Raw genomic sequence first — 26,909 nt, 5'->3', positions numbered from 1 at the left:
CAGCACCAGTGTTACACAGTAACATACAGCGCCAGTGTTACACAGTAACATACAGCGCCAGTGTTACACGGTAACATACAGCCACAGTGTTACCCGGTAACAAACATCCACAGTGTTACACAGTAACATACAGTGCCAGTGTTACACATTAACATACATCCACAGTGTAACACAGTAACATACAGCGCCAGTGTTACACAGTAACATACAGCGCCAGTGTTACACAGTAACATACATCCACAGTGTAACACTGTAACATACAGCACCAGTGTTACACAGTAACATACAGCGCCAGTGTTACACAGTAACATACAGCGCCAGTGTTACACAGTAACATACAACCACAGTGTTACACAGTAACATACAGCCCCAGTGTTACACAGTAACATACATCCATAGTGTTACACAGTAACATACAGCCCCAGTGTTACACAGTAACATACAGCCCCAGTGTTACACAGTAACATACAGTGCCAGTGTTACACGGTAACAAACATCCACAGTGTTACACGGTAACATACAGTGCCAGTGTTACATAGTAACATACATCCACAGTGTAACACAGTAACATACAGCACCAGTGTTACACAGTAACATACAGCGCCAGTGTTACACAGTAACATACAGCCACAGTTACACAGTAACATACATCCACAGTGTAACACAGTTAACATACAGCACCAGTGTTACACAGTAACATACAGTGCCAGTGTTACACGGTAACATACATCCACAGTGTTACACGGTAACATAAAGCCCCAGTGTTACACAGTAACATACATAGTGTTACACAGTAACATACAGCCCCAGTGTAATAGAGTAAGATACAACCCCAGTGTTACACAGTAACATATAGCAGTAGTGTTACACAGTAACATACATCCACAGTATAACACAGTAACACAGCGCCAGTGTTACATGGTAACATACAGCCACAGTGTAATAGAGTAACATACAGCCCCAGTGTAATAGAGTAACATACAGACATAGTGTTACACAGTAACATACAGCCCCAGTGTAATACAGTAACATACATCCACAGTGTTACACGGTAACATACAGCCCCAGTGTAATAGAGTAAGATACAGCGCCAGTGTTACACAGTAACATACAGCCCCAGTGTTACACAGTAACATACATCCACAGTGTTACACAGTAACATACATCCACAGTGTTACACAGTAACATACAGCGCCAGTGTTACATACTAACATACAGCCACAGTGTTACACAGTAACATACAGTGGCAGTATTACACAGTAACATACAGCCCCAGTGTTACACATTAACATACAGCGGCAGTATTACACAGTAACATACAACCCAAATGTTACACAGTAACACACAGCCCCAGTGTTACACAGTAACATACAGCCACAGTGTAAAATAGTGGAAAGTGGAAACTCCAGTGTAAAGCAATTTGGACTTTTCTGATCAAACAACTACATTCCGTCTTCCTTTGAGGCCCAGAAGCAAGTCTAGCTTAATTTTATTCTTCTTTCCATGACTGGCGTTCGGCAGTCTTCCCCTCCTCCCATTACACACAAATTCTAACCTCGGGTCAAGAAAATTCTGACTTAAAAACCTGTAACGGTAGCAGCGGTGCGTTGAGTTGGACAGCGTCTGTTCTGTTTATGGTGGATTTTGCCGCATGTCAGGACGCTGGTCCCGGGTTCTAATCTGGTCCGCTCGTGCTGGTACTTTCCCCGGGATACACACCACTTCAGCGGGATGTCCCTGGACTGTGTTAAGCCCTGCGTCACATCCCAGCTACCCACACATCAAACTTGCATGACAGAGAGGGCTTTTGTTCCCATAGTGCCTTGCATTTGATTATGTTCAGAAAGCCAAATATAAGCATGTCATTGGCATGTCATTACAAGCTGAGCCGATCCAGGCTGCACAGCACCAAACTGGGATGTGATCTTTTTTCTATTTTTCAAATGGATCAAATTTCTCGGAATGTAAATCTGGTTTCTTTAAGGGGGAAACGCAGTGGTGCGTTCTACATGGAATTCTCTGGGTTCTGTTATCCGTCTTTCACAGGACTTCCTGGTTTGACAGGCGACTGCCGACCCTACAGATGTAACCAATCCTGACAAACTCCCACATTATCTTAAACCCAAAACACCACCACAAATACCCACGACCTTAAACACCACCTCTGATAACCACCTGATAAACACCACCTCTGATAACAACTAATTCTTGTTCTTTTTTTTTTTTTTTTTTAAATACCACATTAGTGTTTTTGATTCCCCACCCAAAATGCTAAATCTCCCAAGACCAGACCAACTTAGACGAAACACTACGCAGATAATTAACACAACACGGGTCCTGCTGTGTGAACTGAAGCGCTTAGGAAAGAAAACAAGCCGAAGTTTGCAAGCCGGAGAGTTTCTCTCTGGAAATGTGTCGGGGTTCATAGAGAATTATTGATGCCACGGTGCGCGGTGTGGAAACAAGAACCCAAACATATGCTGGAATGCTGACAGGAGAGCAGAGATTTGGAGTAATTAAAAACTCAACCCCTCAGACACACTGCGGGCAGGCGAGGAGAGCGGGTGGTCCCAGAAAGCCAGCTGCACCTCGCGCCTCCTCGGGGGACACACGCTGACAGCCACATGGAGAGCAAAAGGTTTTACTTTCTTGCTTTCGCTTAAATCCTCGTGCTGCCCGGTACCCTGAGGACACAGTGAGTTTAAGGTGTGCTCCCGCGGACGGATAGACGCGGCCGCTGTCGGCCTCAGCGCGGCAGACGGTCGGAGGTTCCCGTGTCCGACGCCAGCCGTTTTCACGCGGTTATTGCTTTCGGTCCGGTTGGTCGTCTGCGTGTCTCGGGGCTCATGTCCCAGCTGATGCATGTCTGCTCTTCAGTGTCGCTGAAGATGCTGTCATGCTGTGCTGTTCACACAGCGGATGCGATATGGAACCGCTGTATTTTTCGTGCAGGTTCCTACGTACTGGTGGTGGAGAGGCTGGTGATGGTGGTGGACAGCTTAGGGGGCTCTTGAGTAAGGACAACAGCAGCACGAGGGAGTCGGCTCAGACGATTCCAGACGCGGGGCGTCTGCTCAACCCCGGCTGCCCTTTACACGCCGCCTGTGTCCGAGCAGATTTAATAGATGCCTGCGTCTGTCGGGCAACCTCACGTCCGTGCAAAGCACTCACATTTCATACTAGCACGGACCCGATGGCTCTATGTGTTTAAGGGGAGATTACGTAGGCTTTTAACATCTCAAAGAGCACTCTGTCTGGGAACGGGTCCTTCACTCACCCCTCCCCTCTGCAGATCCAGAGAGTCCACCCCACACCTGCCCCAACAATACCTTTGCTCTGTAAGGTCAAGTGCAGCGTCTCCACTCCGCTCGAGCAGAAGGGGAGTCATAAATTATGGGCAGAGGCAGAGTGCCACAATCAGCCAATTAACTCAGAATCCAGAAAGGCCAATGCAATTTCATCTCTACACTCCTTCACTGGCACCACACACACATTCATTACAGTCGCCTGCCTGGTTTTCACACAGAGCTACCTCTACACGCACACGCGCGTGCACGCACACACACCCACACACACACACACACACACACACACACACACACACACAACCACATACATGCACACATGCGCAAGCACACACAGACACACGCATACGCATCTGGGTCTGCCAGACTCCATTTTAATAGACTTAGACTAATGTAGAGACCAGTCTCTCTCTCTCTCTCTCTCTCTCTCTCTCTCTCTCTCTCTCCAGAGGACAGGGTGAATGTTTAATTAGATGAATATAGGCTGTTTTAGAGACCAATGCTGAACTGACGTTACAGCAGTTTGCTTGTTTGCAGTGACTGTACGCTGAGCGATGATGTGTGTGTGTGTGTGTGTGTGTGTGTGTGTGTGTGTGTGTGTGTGTGCGCTGACAGCAACCTCATGGCAGAGACCGAGCGCTGAAACAAGGCACAAGACAGCTAACGCTAGAGAGAGGAGGGTCTCTCGGTTTTTTACGGGAAACGCAACATCATAGCATTCTGCAAGCCAGGAGACTAGTCCTCATGGAACAGCTGCAAAAGCAAGCCCATAGGTCAGAGGTCAGAGGGCAGACTCACTCTGGAGCGACTCCTGTTTCGGCGCTAATGGCAGAAGTGGACTGTACACTACGCTTTTCTAGAAAATATAGAAAAAAAAAAACATTCTGTAACCTCGCTGGCATTTTTCCCAGTGGGATGGGTTGGGGAGGGAGTGACACTGGAGATGCTTGTGGAAGAATCCTGCTTCTTCCCAGCAAAGACACGACTGTCTCCGCATGTGCAGGCGCTATAGGCGTTCCCTGTCCCTGCAAGGACCTGCACGAGCAGTTCAGCCATCGTGAGGGAGACGCCACAGCGTGAGCAGTCAAGCGCTATGGGAGTAGAGTATAACGGTTTATGACTACAAAGAAAATGGATACAAAAGGCTAAATGACCCCAGTAACTACTGCATATGTTTAAGGATCTTCTAGCTCAGTAGTTCAGTTCAGTAGTTTATAGTGTATAAATGACAAACTCTGACAAACGTGTCTTCTGCGTGGTAACGTTGAAGGACATTGGTGAGGAAGGGGTCTAATCTTTCCTCGCAGTTCACGTGACCCCCAGCGGGCAATTAGTGCCTAGGCAACCCTCATCCCACTCCTACTGAATTGGAGTGCGATCCAGAGAAAGATCTCTCTCTCTCTCTCGCTCCCCCGCGCAGTTCGGATGTCTTAAGCGCAGAAAAAGGAAAAGTCACTGCTGTTTCAGCTCCTCCATGCGATGTGATTCCTGGGCTACACCCCCCCCCCAATTAACCTTTCTGAGGAGAAAGCGACGAGAATCGTGAATAAATCCACAAAGATAAGCTGTTCGTCTGTTAGCGTTCCCCACCAAGACGATTTCCAGTGACCTGCCAGACACGGACTCTCTCTCGTGTGTGTTTGGGTCTGATGGTCAGATTTCATAATGTCCCATATATCAGACCCACCTTGAGTGGTAGGGGACTGTGGATACCGGCTGAAGTTAGAACAGTTAGTCTGTTATTTACTCTTGTTTACATGTTTATGTTTCTTACCTCAAGAGGGTCCTGCAGAGAGCAAACATATAGCTCTCCCAGCCTCCAGCAATAGATTTTGAAGAAAAAAAACCCCCAAACCTCCCCCCGAAATTCTAAGGCTGGCCAGATGATTGGGTGTCTGGGTTTGTTTTCATGGGTTGCTTGGTCACGCCTGTTTTCTGTGCACTGATTCCTACCGGCTTCGTGTCAAGCGTGCAATCTGCGCAAGACCCCTGCATAAGAGATTGGGTGATGTTCTGGGAACCCATCACATGTTCCCATGTGTTATGCAGGCAGCAGACCCTGCTCAACTCACGTGTCGGACGCCTCTCCGTGGAAATCCATCTGAAATTGCTTCCCAGCGAGTTTGATCTCTCACCTTTATTTACTCTTGTGCTAAGCTGCCAGGATCTAGTAGCTTGCGGACCAGGATGCTGAAATAAAGGGGTATTATTATTTAATTACTGGTCGGTGCATCTCAGAGAGGTCTCCGTTGGAGCCCACATTCCTCGGCTTGTGTTCTCAGCCTTCACCGCTGTCTGTGTTCTGTGCGGATGCCAGGGCACGGAGCTATGTAGAATACCTGTGCTGGAGTAGCCCTCTACCTAAATCGTCCATGTCCGTCATGCTGACATGTAAATTATAAATACAAACCATGGATGAGGTGTCAGCCGGCCAAACTGGCCAGCTCCCCAAATCCAGCACCACTGTTGTTATCGCGGGGATCCTTTCGGCCTCTGCTGACGTGGGTCTTAAATTTGCAGTTGGGTCTCCACACCAGATGGACCCCAGGGACGTCGTGAAGAGCTGAAGCCCCCGGTGCTGACTCGGAGCGGCGCAGCGCAGCGTGAAAGCTTTGCCCTGCTTCATGAGGGACATGAAGGTACAGGGAGGAGTGTAGCACAGATCAAAATCCAGTCTTTTTTGGTGATCTCGAGCTGGAAGTTCTCCATCTGAGCCAGATGGAGTGTCACTCCACTCCTATAAGACCAGTGAGAGTGAGTCAGGTGGCGTGTGAGCTGGCCTAACTCAGCACTCCACTCTGCCTGTGTTATTCGTTATTGTGATTTTTTTTTTTCTGTTATACTGTGGGGGTTCAGAATGCCTTTGTAGGATATTATGGTTGTTCAGTGAAAACCTCTGCATCTGGTTTCTATGGTTTCCACTAGAGATATGGGTTACTGGAGAATGCTAGTGCTAAAGTGCTCACTTTCTCTTCTGAGCCTTTGAGGGATCTCTGCTGGTTTTTCATTTGGGGTCATTGGTTTGGTCCTTGCTGTGAAGTCTCTTCTTTAATCTACACATGGAATAGTTCCATGATTTTCTAATTTCTCTGATTGTATTCACAGTATTAAGGCAAGAATTTAAATGGTTCTGGGTTTGTCTTTTCTGACAGTAAAATAGTTGTGTTTGGGATCAAAATGTTTGCACTTTCTAACAAAATAGCTCAGTGTGTGTGTGTTTGTGTGTGTGTTTGTGTGTGTGTGTGTGTTTGTGTGTGTGTGTTTGTGTTAGTGTGTGTGTGTGTGTGTGTGTGTGTGTGTGTGTGTGTGTGTGTGTGTGTGTTAGTGTGTGTGTGTGTGTGTGTGTGTGTGTGTGTGTGTGTGTGTGAGTGTGTGTGTGCATGTGTGAGTGTGTGTGTGTGTGTGTGTGTGTGATCTTATGACTGAGAACCACGAACATTGAGGTGTAAATATGTATCACAGAGGAGTGACAGAGTGAGAGTCAGTAGGTCACATGTGTTGGTCATGTCCGTGTGTTGGTCATGTCCGTGTGTTGGTCATGTCCGTGTGTTGGTCACGTCGGTGTGTTGGTCATGTCCGTGTGTTGGTCATGTCCGTGTGTTGGTCACGTCCGTGTGTTGGTCACGTCGGTGTGTTGGTCATGTCCGTGTGTTGGTCATGTCCGTGTGTTGGTCATGTCCGTGTGTTGGTCATGTCCGTGCGTTGGTCACGTCCGTGTGTTGGTCACGTCGGTGTGTTGGTCATGTCCGTGTGTTTAATACCGTATTTTATAACACACTTGGAGCTGTGAACATGGGCTGAAATGCCGTGTAGCTCGTCAGAGTAACGGAGCACTCCCAAGCTCACAGCTTGTGACTGGAGATGCGTGTTAGTGTGAGAGTTGTGAGGAAGGCGCTCAGCACCTTGATGTGATGCTTTACAATATTTTAAGAAAATAGAGCACATTGGATATAAAGTCTTATCCCTTGTATTAACCTTTAAAGCCATTTTCCTGGAAGAATGTAATAAAACAAAACACCAGATTGGAATTTGCAAATGTTTGGAATTTTTAGGGTTTGGAATTTTTACTATTTGGAATTTGGGATGCTTGTTTCTGTTCCTCTTGTACTGTGCTGCTGTATGCATTATAAAAAAAAAAACAGTTTTCCTTTTACAGATATTATGTATAAGTAAACGTTAGCTAAAATGTGGCTTTTCCCAAATATTTGGTCCTGCAGTACTGCGGTCCTCAGGTTTCCGTTTTTCCTTTAGGGACTGGATGACTCACAGATCAGCAGTGTTCATGTTGTTTGTACAGCAATCTTTTTTCACTGCTATGACTCAATATCCTAATAGATCAGGGACACGTTTGTTTGACTCGGCTCCCAGTGCCATCCAGGTGAGCGGGGATTTCTGGGCCTCCCTCACCTGAATGGTGTAAATGCAGAGCTGTAGTCCATATTCAGACTGGACTTTTAAACAGCTCAGTTTGACCCCCCAAACCCCTGGCAGCGTGAAACAATTATTCCCCCCCAGCTTTGGCTTCCTTCTCTCTCTCTGGATCCACCCTGCACAAACACTGTTGATAGACGCCACCTCAGCGTCCTCCGATGACATTCCCGCTTCCATTACCCCCGGCCCCCCGGAACAGCGGCACGCTAATTGTCTGTTTGTGCAACGTACGGCTGACGCTGGGAAGATGGCCAAGCGCCGGGCTGCAGGTGGAAGCACAGGCCCAAGCGAGTTTGGAAACGTTTGGGAAAAGCAGCACATATGTTTCCAGAACAGACAACAGAATGCATGTGTAAGTAGGTCGAGCCAACCTCACAGCATTCCGAATTAGGATCGTATCCCATCACAAAAAAACAATGCAAAAATGCCCAGTTTAGGAGCTGCTAGAGGTGTAATATGAAAATTTGGATATCTGGATGACAGTTAGGGCAATTAGGGCAATTAGGGCATACTTTACATAAGCATCGTGTGAGGTCACAGCTTGCCTCCCACCCAGTGTTGCTGTCTTGGGTAATAAAGGTGACTGAGCGCGAGAGGGCTCCTTATCTCTACAGACCGCTTCTTGGCTCAATCATAACGGCAGGTGCTTTCAGTTCCGTGATGTTTGGAAACGTGTCGTTTAGCAATAGCAATCCAGCAATGTGGCTGCTGTTCCCATGTTTCAGATTCTCAACCTGTCCTGAAGACATGGCTGCTAAGAACCGATGAGGGTATTTGTTCGCCATCCCCCATCCCACAAGCACGGCTTCTTAAAATCCCGCCTTCCCTGTAGTTTTTTCGGGAAAGGCGATTTCTCCCAAATACGATAAATAACGTAAATAACGCGCATTATCTCGGACTTCTTTCCTACCAAGAACTGTCTGTCAGCCACTGAAATCAAAGAAGCTCTTTTGTGTGTGTGTGTAAATGGGTGGGGTGCTAATTGGATACAAACTGGTACCCGGGCGGGCGTGCTCGGTTGCGGTGTGGAGCGCTGCCTTGTCCTGCGGCGTGTCTGGCTCATACCCAGACTATCTTCTTACCAGCAAGATTGAGTCCAGCAAGCTGCAGCAGCGCAGAAGGAGTGTCGGAATGAGAGAAGGACAGACTGGATCAACATTTTTTCTTTGCCCGGTCGGTGTTTTATCCACCAGTGTGCAGCAGAAGTCGTCCAGGCTGCAGGGGCTCAGAGACCTTCTGGCATTAGGCAGCAGCCGTGGGGGTAGAGGACGTCCTCGGGCCTGTCAGAGCTACCTCCCTTGGTCCAGTCTGCAAGCCCCTCTCTCCTACCACACGGGTCACTCCACCACACGCTTCGCACTGGTGTTTCCCGAGGAGGTCCTGTAGCCCACCCAGGGGGAGAGGTGTGCATCTCTAGGTGTGTGGTGTCGTGTGGCATCTGTAGGTGTGTGGTGCCTGTAGGTGTGTGGTGTCTGTAGGTGTGTGGTGTCTGTAGGTGTGTAGTGTCTGTAGGTGTGTGGCGTCTGTACGTGTGTGGCGTCTGTAGGTGTGTGGTGTCGTGTGGCTTCTGTAGGTGTGTGGCATTTGTAGGTGTGTGGCATCTGTAGGCATGTGACGTCTGTAGGTGTGTGACATCTTTAGGTGTGTGGCGTCTGTAGGTGTGTGGTGTCGTGTGGCGTCTGTAGGTGTGTGGTGCCTGTAGGTGTGTGGCGTCTGTAGGTGTGTGGTGTCGTGTGACTTCTGTAGGTGTGTGGCGTCTGTAGGTGTGTGGTACCTGTAGGTGTGTGGCGTCTGTAGGCATGTGGTACCTGTAGGCGTGTGGCGTCTGTAGGTGTGTGGTGCTGTGTGGCTTCTGTAGGTGTGTGGCATCTGTAGATGTGTGGTACCTGTAGGTGTGTGGCCTCTGTAGTCATGTGGTACGTGTAGGCATGTGACATCTGTAGGTGTGTGACATCTTTAGGTGTGTGGTGTCTGTAGGTGTGTGGTGTCGTGTGGCGTCTGTAGTTGTGTGGTGTCTGTAGGTGTGTGACATCATGTGGCGTCTGTACACTCACCTGTTCTGCACGCCATCACACACTTCAGCCTTCACACACGAGAAAAACAATGAAACAGAAACCAAAGGTTTTGTAAACCCCGTCAATCAGAATGTTCAGGAATAATTACGTAAAAAGAGGCGTGTGTAAAACTGAGAATGCCTGGAAGTGAGTAAAGAGATTTGTTTTTCTGCGCCTGTGTGTGCAGATCCTTTGCCGAGCCGCAGAGCGGCGCTGGCATGGAGATCTTCTGGATGGCCCCACAAGTCCCCGCTGCTCTGCTGTCTGAATGTGTACATCACATGCTAAGACATGTTTGACAGGCAGTCCCTGAAGGAGGGCCCCATCTCTGTTTAAATTTTCAGCAGCCTGCAGGATTTGAACATTTTCCAGCTCGCCTCGAGTCTTTTACGCGGGTGCTCAATCAGGATTTGTGCAACCCTGACACAATCAAACACGACTGCCTGACTTATGAGTCATTCATAATGCAAGATGCCACAAACATAAACCACTGATGAGCTGCTAAAATGGAACACGCGTCATTCACGTAGTCTAGTTGATTTTTCTTCTGGTGTGCACGGCGGACATTTCGGTTCTGCTTTGGCCTGTCTGACATTCGCGTGTTTCGTCTTGAAGGTGAAGTATGGAAATGGTGAAGTGCTCAGATGCAACATGAGAAAAAATGAGAAAATGCTACATGTGAACGCCATCACCTGCGAAAGTCTCCGACACCAGATGCTCAGCTCTTCAAAGACGCAGGAGTGTAGGTTTGTCGAGGTCTTTATCAGACAGGCATCCGAGCGCCTGTTTAGACGAGCAGACGCGCGCTCGGTCATGAATAATTCCGCCGTTGCCACTTTGTTCTTCCGACAGCTTTGTTTTCCGCGCGATACCCATCGCTGCGTCTCTGTCAGTCACACGCCACGCTTCCGGGTGCCATTCATCTGGCGAGGAAGAGTGGGAAGGGTTATTAGTACGCTCACGGTGAGTTGAACAAAATTCCGTAAGTGACGTGTTTACCGAAGCTGAAGTCTTGTGTTGCTTTCTTTTCCTGTCCGTGTCCTGCAGTAGGTCTGCGTGTTTCTAGCTGAGAGACAGCAGCGTTCCCAGACGGTCAGGCGTTGTGTTGGCCTTCCTCTCTTCTTGGACCACGCTCCATTGTGGTCACGCAGGGCTTGTCTCGCGCGACCGACGCTGATATCCTTTGGTTCGGCCGGTAAAAAGAACCGCACAATGAATGACTCATTTTTTGAGATGCATTACGACCTCAGACGTCGCTCCGCTGAAACTGCGAGGAGCGTTTCCATAGCGATGCACCAAGGAGAGTTCCCACGGAGCCCCGGGTGGGCGCACACTGAATAATCAAGATAATAATGAGGCGGCCGCGGGAGTACGAGAACGGGTCGATAGCTGCGTCTGACCCCTGCACGGAGGTGCTGGTGGGGAGGTGGGTCTGAGTGTGTGCAGGGACAGTTCACCCGGGTAGCTGTCAGACGGCTCTAACAGAGATTGTTTGTGTATCGCAGCATCTATGATTTGTCGATCAGTTGTAGATCCAACGTGAGTTTGCGTGAACTTTCGCCAAAGCGCTGGATGAGTATGACTGCCCTAACCGCCCTGCAAAACCTGTTTTGATTGGCTGAGGTGGGGAGCAAGGGGTCACAGGGGAGTGTCCTCCTCATACACCTCACTTAGCTCACTCACTCACACACATTTAGCAGGCAAAGAATCCTCCGCAAGAGGGGGCTAGACATTGTAAGTACATTGTATAAAAGTGGTCCTTTGCATGAGTGACACTGTGCGCCTGCGTTTGACGTCATTACAAGTTTGATAAGTAGTGTATGACTAACTGTCTGTGCTTGGCTAGGCTCTCGGTGCCCGTGAAGAGCTTGTTCTTATATTCCTGCTTTCACAAGCCTAAAAAACGTGAAAGACGAACGTGTTATGTTTGTTTTGTCACGCTGAAGACATCTGTACTGCTATACATCTCAGAATGCACAGCAGAGCTCGTAACTCGTGTTAATGCCATGTGCGTTTGAACTGTGCTCCAAACACCTACAAGTGACCCCTGGCTGAACCGGCTCTTCCGAGATGAGGGGTCGTGTCCAGGGGCCGCGGCCTCTGTGAATCCAGGGAGCGTTTGAAACAGACGGACCCTGGCCGTGGCGTTCCGGCCCCCGCGTCTGTGTTGGACCTTCATTGCCGGTTTCAAAGGTGCGTGTTTGTTAGCGGTGGGGGCGCGGACCACGGGCCCCTCGTCTCCTCCTCGTCTGCGCTCATTAGTGAGACCTTGCCTGCGGGTTTCTCGCGGGCTTCCGAAGTTTCTGCCTCCTGCCAGCGGATGCTGATCTCTCCCGGTCCCCAGACAAGCCAGGTACCATTATCAGGAGGGAGTGTGTAATATGTGTCTGTCCTCCATTAGTCCAGGTTACTTTTTGGGTCAGTGTTTCTCTAGCTTATGGGCCAGTAACAAGAACGGCGTGCGAACGCTCGCACGTCTCCGAGCAGAGAATTCTCTGTGTGCACAGGAAGATAGAGGACTATCTTTAGACATCTTATGAAACAGTTAGCTCTCTCCCTCTCTCTCCCTCCCTCTCTCTCTCCACTCTTATCCTCTGACTTTTTCTTCTTGCGCCCTCTCTGTTCTGCCTCCCCCTCCCCCATCTCGCTCGGATGTTTGCTCGCTAGATGGATTGCCTATATGCGTCTATGCGTGTGCGTCTGCGTGTGCGTGCTGCATGTGTGTCAGTGGGAGTGTGTGTGTAGGTGCGTTATTCCACAGAAACCCATTATCAGTATGGAAATGTTGTTCTTTCCTATGGAAAGGAAGTCGGTTAACAATCAGATCAGGTCTGGAATCGGCGCGGCTGCGGAGAACCTTCCAGAACCTTCCAGATCCACGGCACGGCTCTGCCTTTTCATGTATGTTTCATGCCAGTCTTCGGAGAAGGATCATTTCATGTTGTTGCTGCTTGACATTACACATGCCCTACATAATGACTTTTATTTTTGCCTTTTTTTTTTGGCATAAATAAAACATAAAATATGCTTTTGTTTCGTAACCTTCTTTGACTAACATCAGAGAGTCTGTCTCGCCTGCGGTCTAGTGCGGGGTCTATATTCATGTGTATAAATGCGCATTTTGATCCATCCCCAACACTGCCTATTTGTCAACAAGCATCTACAGTGTAATTACATCCTGTGGAACGTATATCCGCGTCCCCGCTAGACTGGAGCTTCACCGCGGAGAGCCGTTTTGAGTCCCTTGCTTATGGAAGAGAATTTCACTGCGATCACTCCCCCAATTACTGGAGAAGTAAACACTCAAACAGCTTAATAACACATTTAAATCACACTAGGCTGTCAGAGAGGTTGTTTTATGTTTTACTCCGTACCCCACAAGCCCCAACGCAATGGCTTCCCAGTGCTTGGATGTCTCAACGCACAATCCGTTATCAGTGTGCTTTTTTCCCTGAAGGATCTGTTCGGACCTGCTGGGGCGTGGGGCAGTAAGGCTGGAGCAGGCGTGATGGTCTGGGGTGTCTCCACGGGGTTAATACAGGTCCTCTGGGTAGTGAAGTCCTGTGAGTAGACACAGTACGTTAAGCCCACGAGGCCGTGACTTCCATATGAGAACACGTACATCCTCTGAGCAGTGTGCAGTGTGAATATGCTTGTGAGTGTTGAGTGTTAGTGCTAGAATACACACGTTAGTGTTTAGTGTTAGTGTAAGAATACGCATGCTAGTGTTTAGTGTTAGTGTTAGAATACGCGTTAGTGTTTAGTGTTAGTGTTAGAATACGCATGTTAGTGTTTAGTGTTAGTGTTATATACATGTTAGTGTTTAGTGTTATAACATGCATGTTAGTGTTTCGTGTTAGAGTTATAACACACATGTTGATGTTTAGTGTTGGTTTGATAACATGCATGTTAGTGTTTAGTGTTATAACATGCAGGTTAATGTTTGGTGTTTAGTGTTATAACATGCATTTTAGTGTTATAACATGCAGGTTAATGTTTGGTGTCTAGTGTTCTAACATGCCTGTTAGTGTCTAGTGTTATAACATGCATGTTAGTGTTTAGTGTTATAACATGCAGGTTAATGTTTGGTGTCTAGTGTTATAACATGCCTGTTAGTGTCTAGTGTTATAACATGCATGTTAGTGTCTAGTGTTATAACATGCAGGTTAATGTTTGGTGTTTAGTGTTATAACATGCATGTTAGTGTTTAGTGTTATAACATGCATGTTCGTGTTTAGTGTTATAACATGCAGGTTAATGTTTGGTGTTTAGTGTTATAACATGCCTGTTAGTGTCTAGTGTTATAACTTGCATGTTAGTGTTTAGTGTTATAACATGCATGTTCGTGTTATTGTTATAACCTGCAGGTTAATGTTTGGTGTTTAGTGTTATAACATGCATGTTCGTGTTTAGTGTTATAACATGCAGGTTAATGTTTGGTGTTTAGTGTTATAGCATGCCTGTTAGTGTTTAGTGTTATAACATGCATGTTCGTGTTTAGTGTTATAACATGCAGGTTAATGTTTGGTGTTTAGTGTTACAGCATGCCTGTTAGTGTCTAGTGTTATAACATGCATGTTAGTGTTTAGTGTTATAACATGCATGTTCGTGTTTAGTGTTATAACATGCAGGTTAATGTTTGGTGTTTAGTGTTATAACATGCCTGTTAGTGTCTAGTGTTATAACATGTGTATTAGTGTTTAGTGTTTAGCATTAGTGTTCACTGTGTTCCTCTTGCCCTGTCACACACTGACATCAGGATGGTTCTGTCTGTGGTGTTTCTTTTATATTTGACTCTACTGTTTTCTTGCCCTGTGATGTGGTGTGTATGTTGGCCACGGAGAGGTTCATTGGATCTTATTAAAGATATGGCACTGTAAATTCCGTCCATCTATGCTAGGCAAGTGTTGACACAGCCAGAAAAATGCCATTTACTGTCTCCTTGGAAGCAGAATATAGGAACAATATTAGCATGATACACATCTGACAGGGCTAATGTATGCAAAACGATGTGCCATTCCAGCAGGAGGTTCACTGCCGTGCTCAGCTCCGTTACTGAAGTAAACGTTTACCTGCCTCTACCTGGGGGGACACCTTTTCCTTGGCCTGGGTTTGGCTTCGTTTGCAGATCATATACGAATCGGTTTGTACCAGAGCAATCCCAGGGTTGACCTCTCACCTGCCTAAACAGTAGAGGGGAATTTTGTAGGATAATTTAGTAAGTTAAAAACAGTGTGCTCACTTGAAAAAAACAATCAAACAAATAAACATGAATATTCCAGGGTGCATTTGCATAGTTTAGATAAGACTGAAATGTTTCAAACAACAGTAGCTCAGTTTAATGACTGAATATAGAGAGTGTGATCTATAGCAAAAAGGGAAAGAGTGAGTTATCGTATGTGGAGAAGACCGAAACTTGTCATTATAGTTAACCAGTGGAGAATCCCAGGAGTGAAATTCAAAGAATAGCATTTCATGTAAATAACATGTACGTGGTGTGTAAGTGCCAGGAGATGTCGCACCTCCTATCAGATCAGCTCAGTGCAGAAAGCTGCAAACCTTAAACAGATCCACACAATTGCAACATTGTTCACATAAATGATGAATTATTAAAAACCAGACCAAGCATGAGAGCTGTACACCACGTCCAAACAACCGAATAATGTGTTTATAGCTGTCAGAAGACAAATATAAGTTTGGAACTGTCATGAGAAGATGAATATGTTTATAACTGTAATAAGAATATATGTTTATAACTAATAAGGATACATATTTATAACGGTCATAAGAAGAAGATTATATTTATAACTGTAATAAGAATATTATGTTTGAAATTGTAATAAGAAGAATAATATGACTTTTAATTGCCAGTCATGGAAATCCGCTACAGACGAAGAGTCGAGGCATGTCTCTGAATGTCCATTGTTTTCATCCACTGCTAAAGGGATAAACGGGGACTATTTGTTGACACTCCAATGTTCAAATATGTCCTATGATTGAAAAATAACAATTATGAGGTTTTCACTTCACACAGACAATAATCGCCTCTGTCCGCCCACAATGCAAAGGAGAGTGGGAGAAAACACACACACACACACACACACACACACACACACACACACACACACACACACACACACACACACAACCAGTGTCTGAAGAATAGTGAGTGCATTTTGCCCAGGGCAGCAGTTTTCAGGTTCAAAATTATGCATATCAAAGTAGTAAAACCAGGAATAGGTTCGTCAAGTCAAAGCCACTCGGGATTCTGCAAAACGTTCTCTTTTGTTAACCCCATCCAAGCAGAGTGTGCTGGTACCTCTGGGATACAGACACTGCACAATACCAGGAGTTTGCGTAATGCACGGCCACTGCACCGTTCATAATTTTAATCATTTTATGAATAATAATTAACATGCAGTACCCTGTTTAACCACATGGGTTGAAACTTTAATCTTCCCTGTCCTATTATCATTTTACCTTGCACACCGGTGCACACTGTAATGTTCCGTGTTTTATTTGAATGTTGTTCCCCTCGGAAGCGTATAGTGCCGGTCTAACGGATGGACACCCCTCTTGGACGCTGGTCTTTGGACATTGATGCTGACCGTGCGATGGCGGAGCAGAAATGTGAAGGTGTCGCCACGCTGTAAATATTTTAGGGACGCAAACATGGCGAAAGGCCCCGTTTGTTTCCATAGCGGGCCGAGTAAAGGTGCGGAGCACTTCCCCAGTGCCAAAGGTCGTGATGGCACGGACCACGTCTCCTGCTTCCGTTGCTGAGGTCTGTGAGCTCAGGGGAGGGCACTGGGGAATCATTCCTGCCTGGCACGTCTCACGTTGCATTGGCAGGGGGGTGGAGACATGGGACTCTGAGGGGGGAGGGTCCCAATCCGCCTTTCGCCCCATCACTCGTTTTTTCCCTTCCATCTCGCTTCTCTGTCTTCCTTCGACATAAACGGAGATTGATTCAACACCTCAGACTAAACCGGTGCTCCTGAGAGGAAATTATTCAAAACCTGAGACACTTCGATCTAAATCCCTTCAGAGCTTCTTTTGTTTGGTGGTAATTTCGGTGCTGAGGCCCACAGACTACTCTGTATCTTGTCCGCGGGAGAGAGGAGTTGGGTCACAGTTCGGCAGGTGCCACAGGCTTCTTGGAAACGCTTTGCAAATCCACGGTGTTTATGAAGCCGTGCAGTTGTGTCATCACAGCAGAGCTGCCGGAGGTCTTTTTACGACTAACAAATATTTGATGTTAATTGTTGTTCATGTAGAGAGAATTCGACACACCAGCCAGACTTTTTCCCCGTTCTAAGACACTTCGAGCAGACGCCGCCTCCACCGTGTGAACTGTGGACTGCACGTCCGCACACGGTCACGGTATCCATCTGACAGAGTTCTGACACTTTTACTTCAGTTTTTCTATGGAAAAAACCTCATGTTTGACTCTTGCATATGCTATAGGATCCATTTTCAGTTCATCCGTTCAGAGGGTTAAGGTTTTTCAGATCAACGATATGCCGGTAGCTCTTCACCTGACATTTCGGTTGTACATTTGTGACGATAATCTGGCATGTCAGATGACTGTAAATGCCGATTAAATAATTCCACTATAAATACTTTACAGCGTGTAAGTGGATTTATTAACCTCAAAACCTCTCCTCCGTAGTTAAAGTGAAAGGTGTATAATTGCCTCCCATTTGCATAACCTTAACCCTACTGTAACACACTGAGCAGGGGCCAATTCACCAGGAAGCCTGAACAGCTAAAGGAAATAATGGCTAAAAAATCTAATTCAGGCAACCGACATCACAGAACAAGACAAACAGGGATGGAAAATTTGGTAAAAACACAAGCACTAATACACTAATATAATTTCATGCCAAAATGATAGATATCACAGCTCAGTCACGTTGGACTATCTGTTAGTGTATAATCAGTTTATTATCGACCAAAATGAACCAGTCTGAATACCAGTAACCAGTATCACCAGTACCAATTACCGGTACCAGTATGAGTCCCAAAGGGCCAGCACGGCAGCGTATCGGAGGGGGATTTGACCTGAGCCTCCCTTAGTTAAATCACAACGGCTCTGGTCCTGAGCAGGTTCCTGGAATGCACACGTCCGTTCCACCGGCCACCCTGCGAACATCACTATGGCAACAATATTTTAGTGTGGTCTCATCCACTGGGAGCATCCATTAATCTCTTCCCGGGGTACCATAGATCACTCTGGACGTTGGTAAATCCAGAGATGATGAGCTGGCCGGATTCTTTCCTCATGGTCGGAATGAAGTGCGGAAGCCAGTTTAAATGGCAAGAATTTTGGTCACTTCTGAAAGAAATGACTTTATAATTCTTACCTTAATTTTCTAAAATGTAATTTTTAGCCTTTTTGTGCTTTCTCATTCTTCAGCTGTCCCAGAAAACAGTGTCCGAGCATGTCGATGTCCCAGGACGTTGATATTCCACAAGGGAATTTGGTTGTTATATATGTTGTATAGTTAGCTGTATGGTTCCATCTCATACCTAAACAGTTTAGATAATAATGTAGCAGCCTGTGAGGCAGAAATCTGGAACGCAGTCTGTATTACGAAATATTCAATCAGATGAATGCTTGTGCGTTCTGCCATCCAAGTGTCCCGTCACACGTTTCTGCGGCAAGCCACAGTGCAGCGTTCGCACCGATCGGCTCTTGGCGGTGCAAGAGACGCGGTGGGTGCATCGTCCCTTGTGCTGCTGCAAGGCTGGTTTGGCTCGCGGCTCCGGGAAGCTCGCATCACGGACTGATGACCCACCTGTCTGCCCGCTGACTGGTAGTCTGTTCAGTTCTGGGCCTGGCCGAATTGATTTGAGCTGTGCGCTCAATTTTGGCCAAACAGACTGAGCTAAACAGACGTTCCTAGATGGAGGCCATTTCCAGGAGATCCACCCTTTGATGTAGCAACAAAACTAGAGTAATTCAACTGAACAGAAAAGTGGTGCTGGACTTTTCTTGAAGAGTGTAAAAGTGCTTGTGTGTGTGTGTGTGTGTGTGTGTGTGTGTGTGTCCATGTACATCAATGGCTGTGATTCCTTCTTTTGCAGATTCACTGTACTGTTTTAATTGCATTGCATTTAAACAGCTTCACTTGGCGCATGTGGCTCGGTCGTGCACTGGACTGTGACTGCACTGTGGGGGTCATTTAAGACGACATAACAATGGCACAAACCTGTCATTCATAAACATGCGCTTTCCGAACACCTTATGCACCATCTGTGCTGCCTTTGGACAGCCGTCGTATAAACCAAAGATGACGGAGAGTTGGCCGCCACTTAAGTATACCGAAGGCCGAGTTGGCTTAATCGCTGTCCTTTATTAACAGCCATGGTATACGCATACTAATTGATTTGTAGTCTTTCTAATTGGAGGGTGATTAGCAGGACAGTCATGGAATATGACAGTTGCTGTTTCCTCGTCAGCACTGAGGAACTGGGGAACAGACGTCTGGTGTGAGGACAGGACATCATGCTCACATACAGGACTGACTGCGCCTCAGTGGGGTTTTTTTTACTCTGGATACATTTTCAGCTGTTCACAACCAAGAAAATAAAGGTAACATCTTCCAACCTAGAGTTAAAATTAGCATGCAATTAAAAACCGGTGTGTTTGCCTTACTCACAGAGTTCCTGCACACATGGAGCATCTGAGCTTCCGTTCCAAGTTAATGATGCCATTAAGATGTATTTTGTTTGTCAGGGGAGGTCAAGCAACTCGTAAGCTAGACGAAATAAACAACCATTACGAAGCTTACTTCAACTCTCCTGAGGTGGCCAACTGTCATCACAGCAATTAATGTACGTTACGAGACCACGGTTGTCTCACATGCGGTCTCGCATGTGGAAGAAAGACGACCACCTCGTCTCCTGGTTAATTTGCTCCCGGGCGCCGACGCTTCGCTGTAAAGATCCCGAATTAACGTCATGCGCTAACGCTCAAATGTTTTGTTTCCTTCTGCTTTTTCCACAGGCTTTTTAAGCACCGGCGATCAGGCAGCAAAAGGGAACTACGGGCTCCTGGATCAGATCCAAGCCCTGCGCTGGACTAGTGAGAACATCGCCTTCTTTGGCGGCGATCCTCTGCGCATTACCGTGTTCGGATCCGGAGCCGGGGCCTCCTGCGTGAATCTGCTCACGCTGTCCCATTATTCCGAAGGTAACCGCTGGAGCAATTCCACCAAAGGTACAATGCAGAGGTCGCAACTCTTGACCTTTTCGATGTTTGCATGCCGCACTCGTTGTTGTGTTTGCGCTGGCCCAGTCGACAGGTGTTTTGTGTGTGTGTGTGTGTGTGTGTGTGTGTGTGTGTGTGTGTGTGCGTCTGTGATGCGTCTGCGTCTGCATGACCTCTTCAGCTTTTGGCTGTGTCTCTGTGCTCACTGGAGAACTACACTGTGTACCTGCTTCACACGGGGGAACCCCCACAGGCTGGTGGGTGCCACGTGCTCCACATGTGGGGAGGCGGGTTCGCTTTGCCTGGCAGGGACAGGCCTCGGAACTCACTTACCCGGTGTGGCGGAGGAGCACATCTGTACTGCGTGCCTGATCCAAAATTTTCATGCCAACAAGGTTACAGGAAAAGTCAGTACTTCACTAGACCTGATCCTCCATCATTCCCCGCATGGCTGGACCTCCTTAAGGGACAAATCCCTCTGACGTGAAACCAGTTGCTTATGAAAAATGTATTTGCATTGGTTTCATGTCTCTATCTTTATTCGGTGGGGTCCAGACGTGACACCATGCTTCCGGCGCACTTTGGCTTTTCAAGCGCAGGGTTTATCTATGTAAAGGCCCTTTCACATGGTTAATTAATTTCACTCGTCTCTGTATGGGAGGTAGCATTGCTAAGGTCTTCAAACAGATGGATGGCTTAACATTACTGCCATCACACATGATAAATGAACCCTGACTCGCCCTTGTCAGTGACCTGAAAATGACACTTTATTGCTTCACTGCAAAGCAGTGGGTTTCCTGAGCAATCAGTTAATGCCTTTACATGTTCATTAGCATAAGGACATATAATTCACAGATTTGGGGGGGTTTTTTGCACAAAATGATAAACATGTAGCTCGTAAACATGTTCATGAATGACACAAATCACTATGAACCTAAATGTTCTAGTGCTTTTATGGGCAAATCAAATATTGAAAATCAAAAGTCCTGTCTGTCCAAGTCCCGTTTTCCATAAAACCGACGTTTTATTGACGTACTGTCCCCCTATATATGGTAGTATAATCATACCAGTAAGTATGTGTTATATAGGCCAATTATTTGCTTAAACTATTGTAGCAAGCATGTTGCCGGTTGCCTGGTAGAAACTGTATGCTGACTCTGATTCTAATTGTCATAACAGTTTATTTCAAGGTCACACTCACAGACTTTGCGAAGTGATCACAACATTGCAAACCTGCTGATAAACACAGAGGCTGTGTGGGCTTTTGTGAGCGACTGCAAGCATAACTAGACCTTCGCCATGGCCACGCCGGCTGTTAGACTCATCAGGGCTGCAACAGCTGGAGAATGCAAACAGCACAGGGCAAACGTCCAATCAGGGGCCAACAGCACAGGGCAAACGTCCAATCAGGGGCCAACAGCACAGGGCAAACGTCCAATCAGGGGCCAATAGCACGGGCAATCAAAGACAATACAAATACACAAATAACACAAAATAAAGTCAAATAAAAGGAAATAAAATAACAATATAATCATATTTAATGGTAAATTTCATGTCACTAGGACCCCCCACACACACACTTTCTCTTTCTTTTTTGCATGAAGCTTAATTCTCTTCTGTGCCATCCACTAATTCTGCATAATCATTCTGCTAATAGCCTAATTGCTCTAATTTATATTAATGGTCTCCTAAATGGTCTCCTGCGTTCCACTGCAGTTCATAATCATACTGTGTACTTTGATAAAACACTGATAGAAAAAATTGCATTTTTGTCTGTATGTGGTTCGTGCACACTTGTGGTTAAATTTTTACTTGCATGATAATTTTCTGTTTATCATTTAAAAAGTTCATTTCAAAACTTTCTGGGCCCCTGAGTGGAGCAAGAGAAAGGTGTTCCCTTTATCGGCGGGTTTGAGCCCGAACGATGCCACTGTCTGAAGTCCAAAAAAAAACAATCCAGTGCTGCCCTCCCCCGGAGGTACTGGCCAATCATGGACCTCCGTGTGTTTGTGCTTGCTGATGAGGGCACACACTGTGTATGAAAGGATGCAGAGAGGAAGTGCACACCTGCATGCTCCATGGCTGGTAGTTGTTGTATGCTACATGGACAAAAGTATTAGGACACACCTCATGATTATTGGATTCAGGGGTTTGGTTCAGTTCTGTTGGCACAGCACTAGCCATGCAGCCTGCCTTTAGAAACGTGTGTGAAGGAATGGGTCATTCTAAAGAGCTCACCGAATTCAAGCCTGGTACTGTCGTAGGACGCCAACGTTGCAACAGGTCAGTGAAATTTCTTCCCTCCTAGATGTTCCACGATCAGCTCTGAGTGTTATGATTGAAAAGTGGAAGCTTTTATGAACCACAGTGACTCAGCCACGAAGTGACAGACCACGTAAAGTGACAGAGTGGAGTCACCGAGGGCTAAGGTGCGCAGTGAATAATGTCACCAACAACCTGCTGACTCAATAACTGCCGAGCTCCAAACCTCCTCTGGCGTCGACATCAGCACTAAAACTGCACCGGGAGCTTGTCGTGGGTTTCCATGGCAACGGTGCTGCATGCAAGCCTTACATCACCAAGCACAACGGCGAGCGCCACTAGACTCTGAAGCAGTGGAAACGTGTTCTGTGGAGTCTGATGGACCAGTCCGGGTTTGGCGAATATCAGGAGAATGTTACCTGCCTGACTGCACTGTGCCAGCTGTAAAGTTTGGTGGAGAAGGGAAAATGGCGTGGGGTTGTTTTTCAGGGCTCAGCCGGGCCGCTCAGTTCCAGCGAAGGGAAAACGTAATGCTTACGACATTTTGGACAATTGTACGCACTTTGTGGGACCAGTTTGGGGAAGGATCTTTTCGGTTCCAGCATGACGATGTCCAGTGCGTAAAGCAAGGTCCATAAAGGCAAGATTGGGCGAGATTGGTTTGGAAGAACTTTGACTGACCTGCAAAGACCTTCACCCCATTGAACACCTTTGGGATGAACTAGAATGGAGACTGGGAGCCAGTCTCTCTCGTCCAACATCGGTGTTCGACTTCACAGATCTCTCCTGGATGAGTGGGCAATAATTCCCACAGACACACTACGTAATCTTGTAGAAAACCATCCTAGAAGAGTGTGGAAGTGGGACCAACTCCTTACCATTTCTTACAGATTTATTATGGGATGTCCTAAAGCTCCTATAGGTGTAATTTGCAGGTGTCCCAATACTTTTGTCCAAATAGTGTATGACAGGGGGAGATTAGCTAGTTGGTGGGTGGGAATTGACATACATAACTGGAAGAAAAACCAGGACAAAGCTGACTTTCCTCCTAATGTTCATGTCCCTGTGTGAAGTGGCTGGTACGTCTCCCTGTCTGATGTCTGTCCTGTCCCACTGTGTCCCCACAGGCCTCTTCCAGAGGGCTATTGCCCAGAGTGGCACCGCTTTGTCCAGTTGGGCTGTGAGTTTCCAGCCTGCTAAGTACGCCCATATGCTCGCCAGAAAAGTGGGCTGCAACCTCCAGGACAGCGTGGAGCTGGTGCAGTGTCTACAGAAGAAACACTACAAGGAGCTGGTGGAACAGGACATCCAGCCTGCTCGCTACCACATCGCCTTCGGGCCCGTCATCGATGGCGACGTCATCCCAGACGACCCGCAGATCCTCATGGAGCAGGGCGAGTTCCTGAACTACGACATCATGCTGGGCGTGAACCAGGGCGAGGGCCTGAAGTTCGTCGAGCTCATCGTGGACAACGAGAACGGTGTGCAGGCCAATGAGTTCGACTATGCCGTGTCCAGCTTCGTGGACGACCTTTACGGGTACCCCGAGGGGAAGGACATCCTCCGGGAGACCATCAAGTTCATGTACACCGACTGGGCCGACCGCCACAACCCGGAGACCAGGAGGAAGACCCTGCTCGCGCTCTTCACCGACCACCAGTGGGTGGCGCCAGCCGTGGCCACGGCCGACCTGCACTCCAGCTTTGGGTCACCCACGTACTTCTACGCGTTCTACCACCACTGCCAGACGGAGCAGGTGCCGGCCTGGGCCGACGCGGCGCACGGCGACGAGATCCCCTACGTCTTCGGCCTGCCCATGATCGGACCCACCGAGCTCTTCCCCTGCAACTTCTCCAAGAACGACGTGATGCTCAGCGCTGTGGTGATGACCTACTGGACCAACTTCGCCAAGACCGGGTACGTCAGCCCAGCGCCAGAAACCAGACACATACCTACAGCATGAATTTCTTCACTAATAGTTTACGTTGTTTTTATTTTTAAAATTAATATAAATTGGAATATATAAAAATATATTTCTCAGTTCCCAGGTGTACACTGCACGATAACATTATTTGATTCTTTTAGAATATTATAAATATAATTACTATATATTTTGGATAAAGATTTGTTTTGACTGAAAAAACTACAGTTTCATTTTAGATTATCTTAATCTTACATTAAATTTGATACTGATTTTCAATTCTCTTTCCTTAATTTACCAAATTTCTTGCCATTTTTTATTCTTGAGTCATTTCAAATGAAACCTGTTTAGAATGCAACTGGATTTTAAATACACTTTCAGTGTTAATGACATTTTTTGAAGACTTTTTTGAGTGCAAAGTGGTGATTTATATCATGTGGCTAACTGTTCCACTGAAGTTAATTAATAATTAATACTTAATTAATTAAAATTAATACTTATTTGACTTTTGCAGTTCTTTTTGTGAAGTCCTATCTGGGATATCACTTCAAGTGGAAATGATGAGTCAATTATGTATTACTGGCAACTGTGTAATTTCTCTTCCCTGACTCTGTTCTGTTCATTAAGATACAGCGCGTTTGTCTGGAGGTCGTGACGTTCACTGAGAGAATGAGAACTCTCTCACTTTGCCTTTAAGAATGTCTCCATGAGAGTGTGTTTATGGGAAATAGTAGGACAGAATCGCCGTTTCACTGATCCGCACCTGGCCAGAGAGACAGCACAACCACTAATGATTTTCATACATAATGATGGGTTGCCATATCATGCAGGACCTGGGGAGGGATTTTCATGGTTCAGGCGATTTACGATGCGCTACTTGTGATGTTCCGTAGAAAAGACATGCGGTGTATATACTGGCCTTGTTTCTTCCTGTTCCTGTTCCTGTTCATGTTGGTCTGGTGTGTTCTCTTCACTCTTCACAGTGACCCCAACCAGCCAGTCCCCCAGGACACCAAGTTCATCCATACCAAGCCCAACCGCTTTGAGGAGGTGGCGTGGACGCGCTACAACCAGAAGGACCAGCTGTACCTCCACATCGGCCTCAAGCCCCGCGTCAAGGAGCACTACCGCGCCAACAAGGTCAACCTCTGGCTGGAGCTGGTACCCCACCTGCACAGCCTGAACGAGGGCACACAGATCGTCTCCACCACCACCAAGGTACCGCCCCCCGAGGCCACGCCCCGCCCCAAGAAGCTGCCGGCCAACACCAAGCGGCCCTTCCCCGCACCCTTTCCCACCGAGACTCAGGACGCCCAGAACCAGAATCAGAACCAGCCCTTCCTGGTGGACCAGCGGGACTACTCCACGGAGCTGAGCGTCACCATCGCCGTGGGTGCCTCGCTGCTCTTCCTCAACATCCTGGCCTTTGCCGCGCTCTACTACAAGAAGGACAAACGGCGGCACGAGGTGCATCGCCGATGCAGCCCTCAGCGGGCGCCTGCCGGCGAGCTGCCTCACGCCCAGGAAGAGGAGATCATGTCCCTGCAGATGAAGCATGGAGACCTGGAGCGCGAGTGCCGCGAGGCCATGCACCCGCACGAGGTGGTCCTCAGAACTGCCTGCCCCCCCGACTACACGCTGGCCATGCGCCGCTCGCCTGACGACATCCCCCTCATGGCCCCCAACACCATCACCATGATCCCCAACAGCATGGCGGGCCTCGGGTCCCTGCACGCCTTCGGCGGCTTCCCCGGGGGGCAGCAGAACAACACGCTGCCCCACCCGCACCCACACTCGCACTCAACCACCCGAGTATAGCCTCCCCCGCGGCGACGCCACACAAGCACACACCTCACACTCGCCGCACAGACACACCACACCTGGACACACGCAAAGCCCGGCCTGCGCGGCACGGCGGCTCCCCCTCCCCCCCACGCCCGTGCGCCGAAACACGGCCCTGATATCCGTGGGAGATATCCGCGCCCCTGCCGTTCAAGGGAACCTGGAATACCGAGAGGGTTTTTTTTTTCTCTCCCTAGGATGAAAAACATTTTATATTAGAAGAAAAGAGTAAATGTGTGAAACCGTTTCAGATTTAATGGAAAAAAAAAAGAGAGATGGATGAATTTTTTTTCTACTGGTATTGTGAGGAAACTCGGCAAATGGAGATCACTCCCGGTGGCTTGAAGAATGGCTTGATTCAGTTATCCAGGGAGAAAACAGTAGCAGTAGCAGAGACAGCGTGTAGGAGGCCCTTTGTAAATGAAAGAAAACATATTGTTTTCCCGAGGCATTGGATTGTAGATTACTGTCTCTGGAGCAGAGTGGAGATGTGGCTTACCTAATTTAGGAATGTGTTCTCCTAAGAATGGAGGCATTGCAAGATATGGAATAAACCATTACCGGAAAATGGGGGGGGAGTGGGACAGATCTCCTCCAGAATATGCACAATTGAGACATTCACCAAATGTCTTGGGATCTTTTTCCTCCATTTATTTTTTGGGAACAATTTTATTGTATAGAATCTATTTACATATCTAGATATGTACACAAAGCACCATTGCTGTCTAAGCTGTTGTTGGGGGGGGGGGGGGGCATTAGTACCGGAAGAGTCTGCCAGCAGTTCAGTAACGCCGAGAGAAGATCACTCGTTTCCTGGCGGATAACAGCGTCGCCACACAAGTGCTGTCTGTACGAGAACTGTCAGGACAACAAAATGG

At 47.4% G+C, this 26,909-nt stretch overlaps 1 protein-coding gene across 7 annotated transcripts in view; it reads left to right on the top strand.

Moving 5' to 3' along the window:
- Positions 1-26,909, top strand: part of nlgn1 (neuroligin 1) — a 185,962-nt gene that overhangs the window by 155,485 nt on the left and 3,568 nt on the right. For all 7 annotated transcript variants that reach the window (XM_081708240.1, XM_026997148.3, XM_081708242.1 and 4 more), the window contains 3 exons: positions 19,803-20,015; positions 23,396-24,185; positions 25,173-26,909. The exon at positions 25,173-26,909 is cut by the window's right edge and continues 3,568 nt beyond it. In XM_081708240.1, the coding sequence (XP_081564366.1) occupies positions 19,803-20,015; positions 23,396-24,185; positions 25,173-26,007 (1,838 nt within the window). In that variant the 3' untranslated portion in view covers positions 26,008-26,909. The remainder of the gene's footprint in view (positions 1-19,802; positions 20,016-23,395; positions 24,186-25,172) is intronic.

This window comes from Electrophorus electricus, chromosome 26 (genome assembly GCF_041902795.1).
Source record: "Electrophorus electricus isolate QZ-2024a chromosome 26, ASM4190279v1, whole genome shotgun sequence".
NCBI classification, from domain to species: Eukaryota; Metazoa; Chordata; class Actinopteri; order Gymnotiformes; family Gymnotidae; genus Electrophorus; species Electrophorus electricus.
The sequence above is the reverse complement of the archived record's forward strand: the minus strand, read 5'-3'. Positions and strand labels throughout refer to the sequence as shown.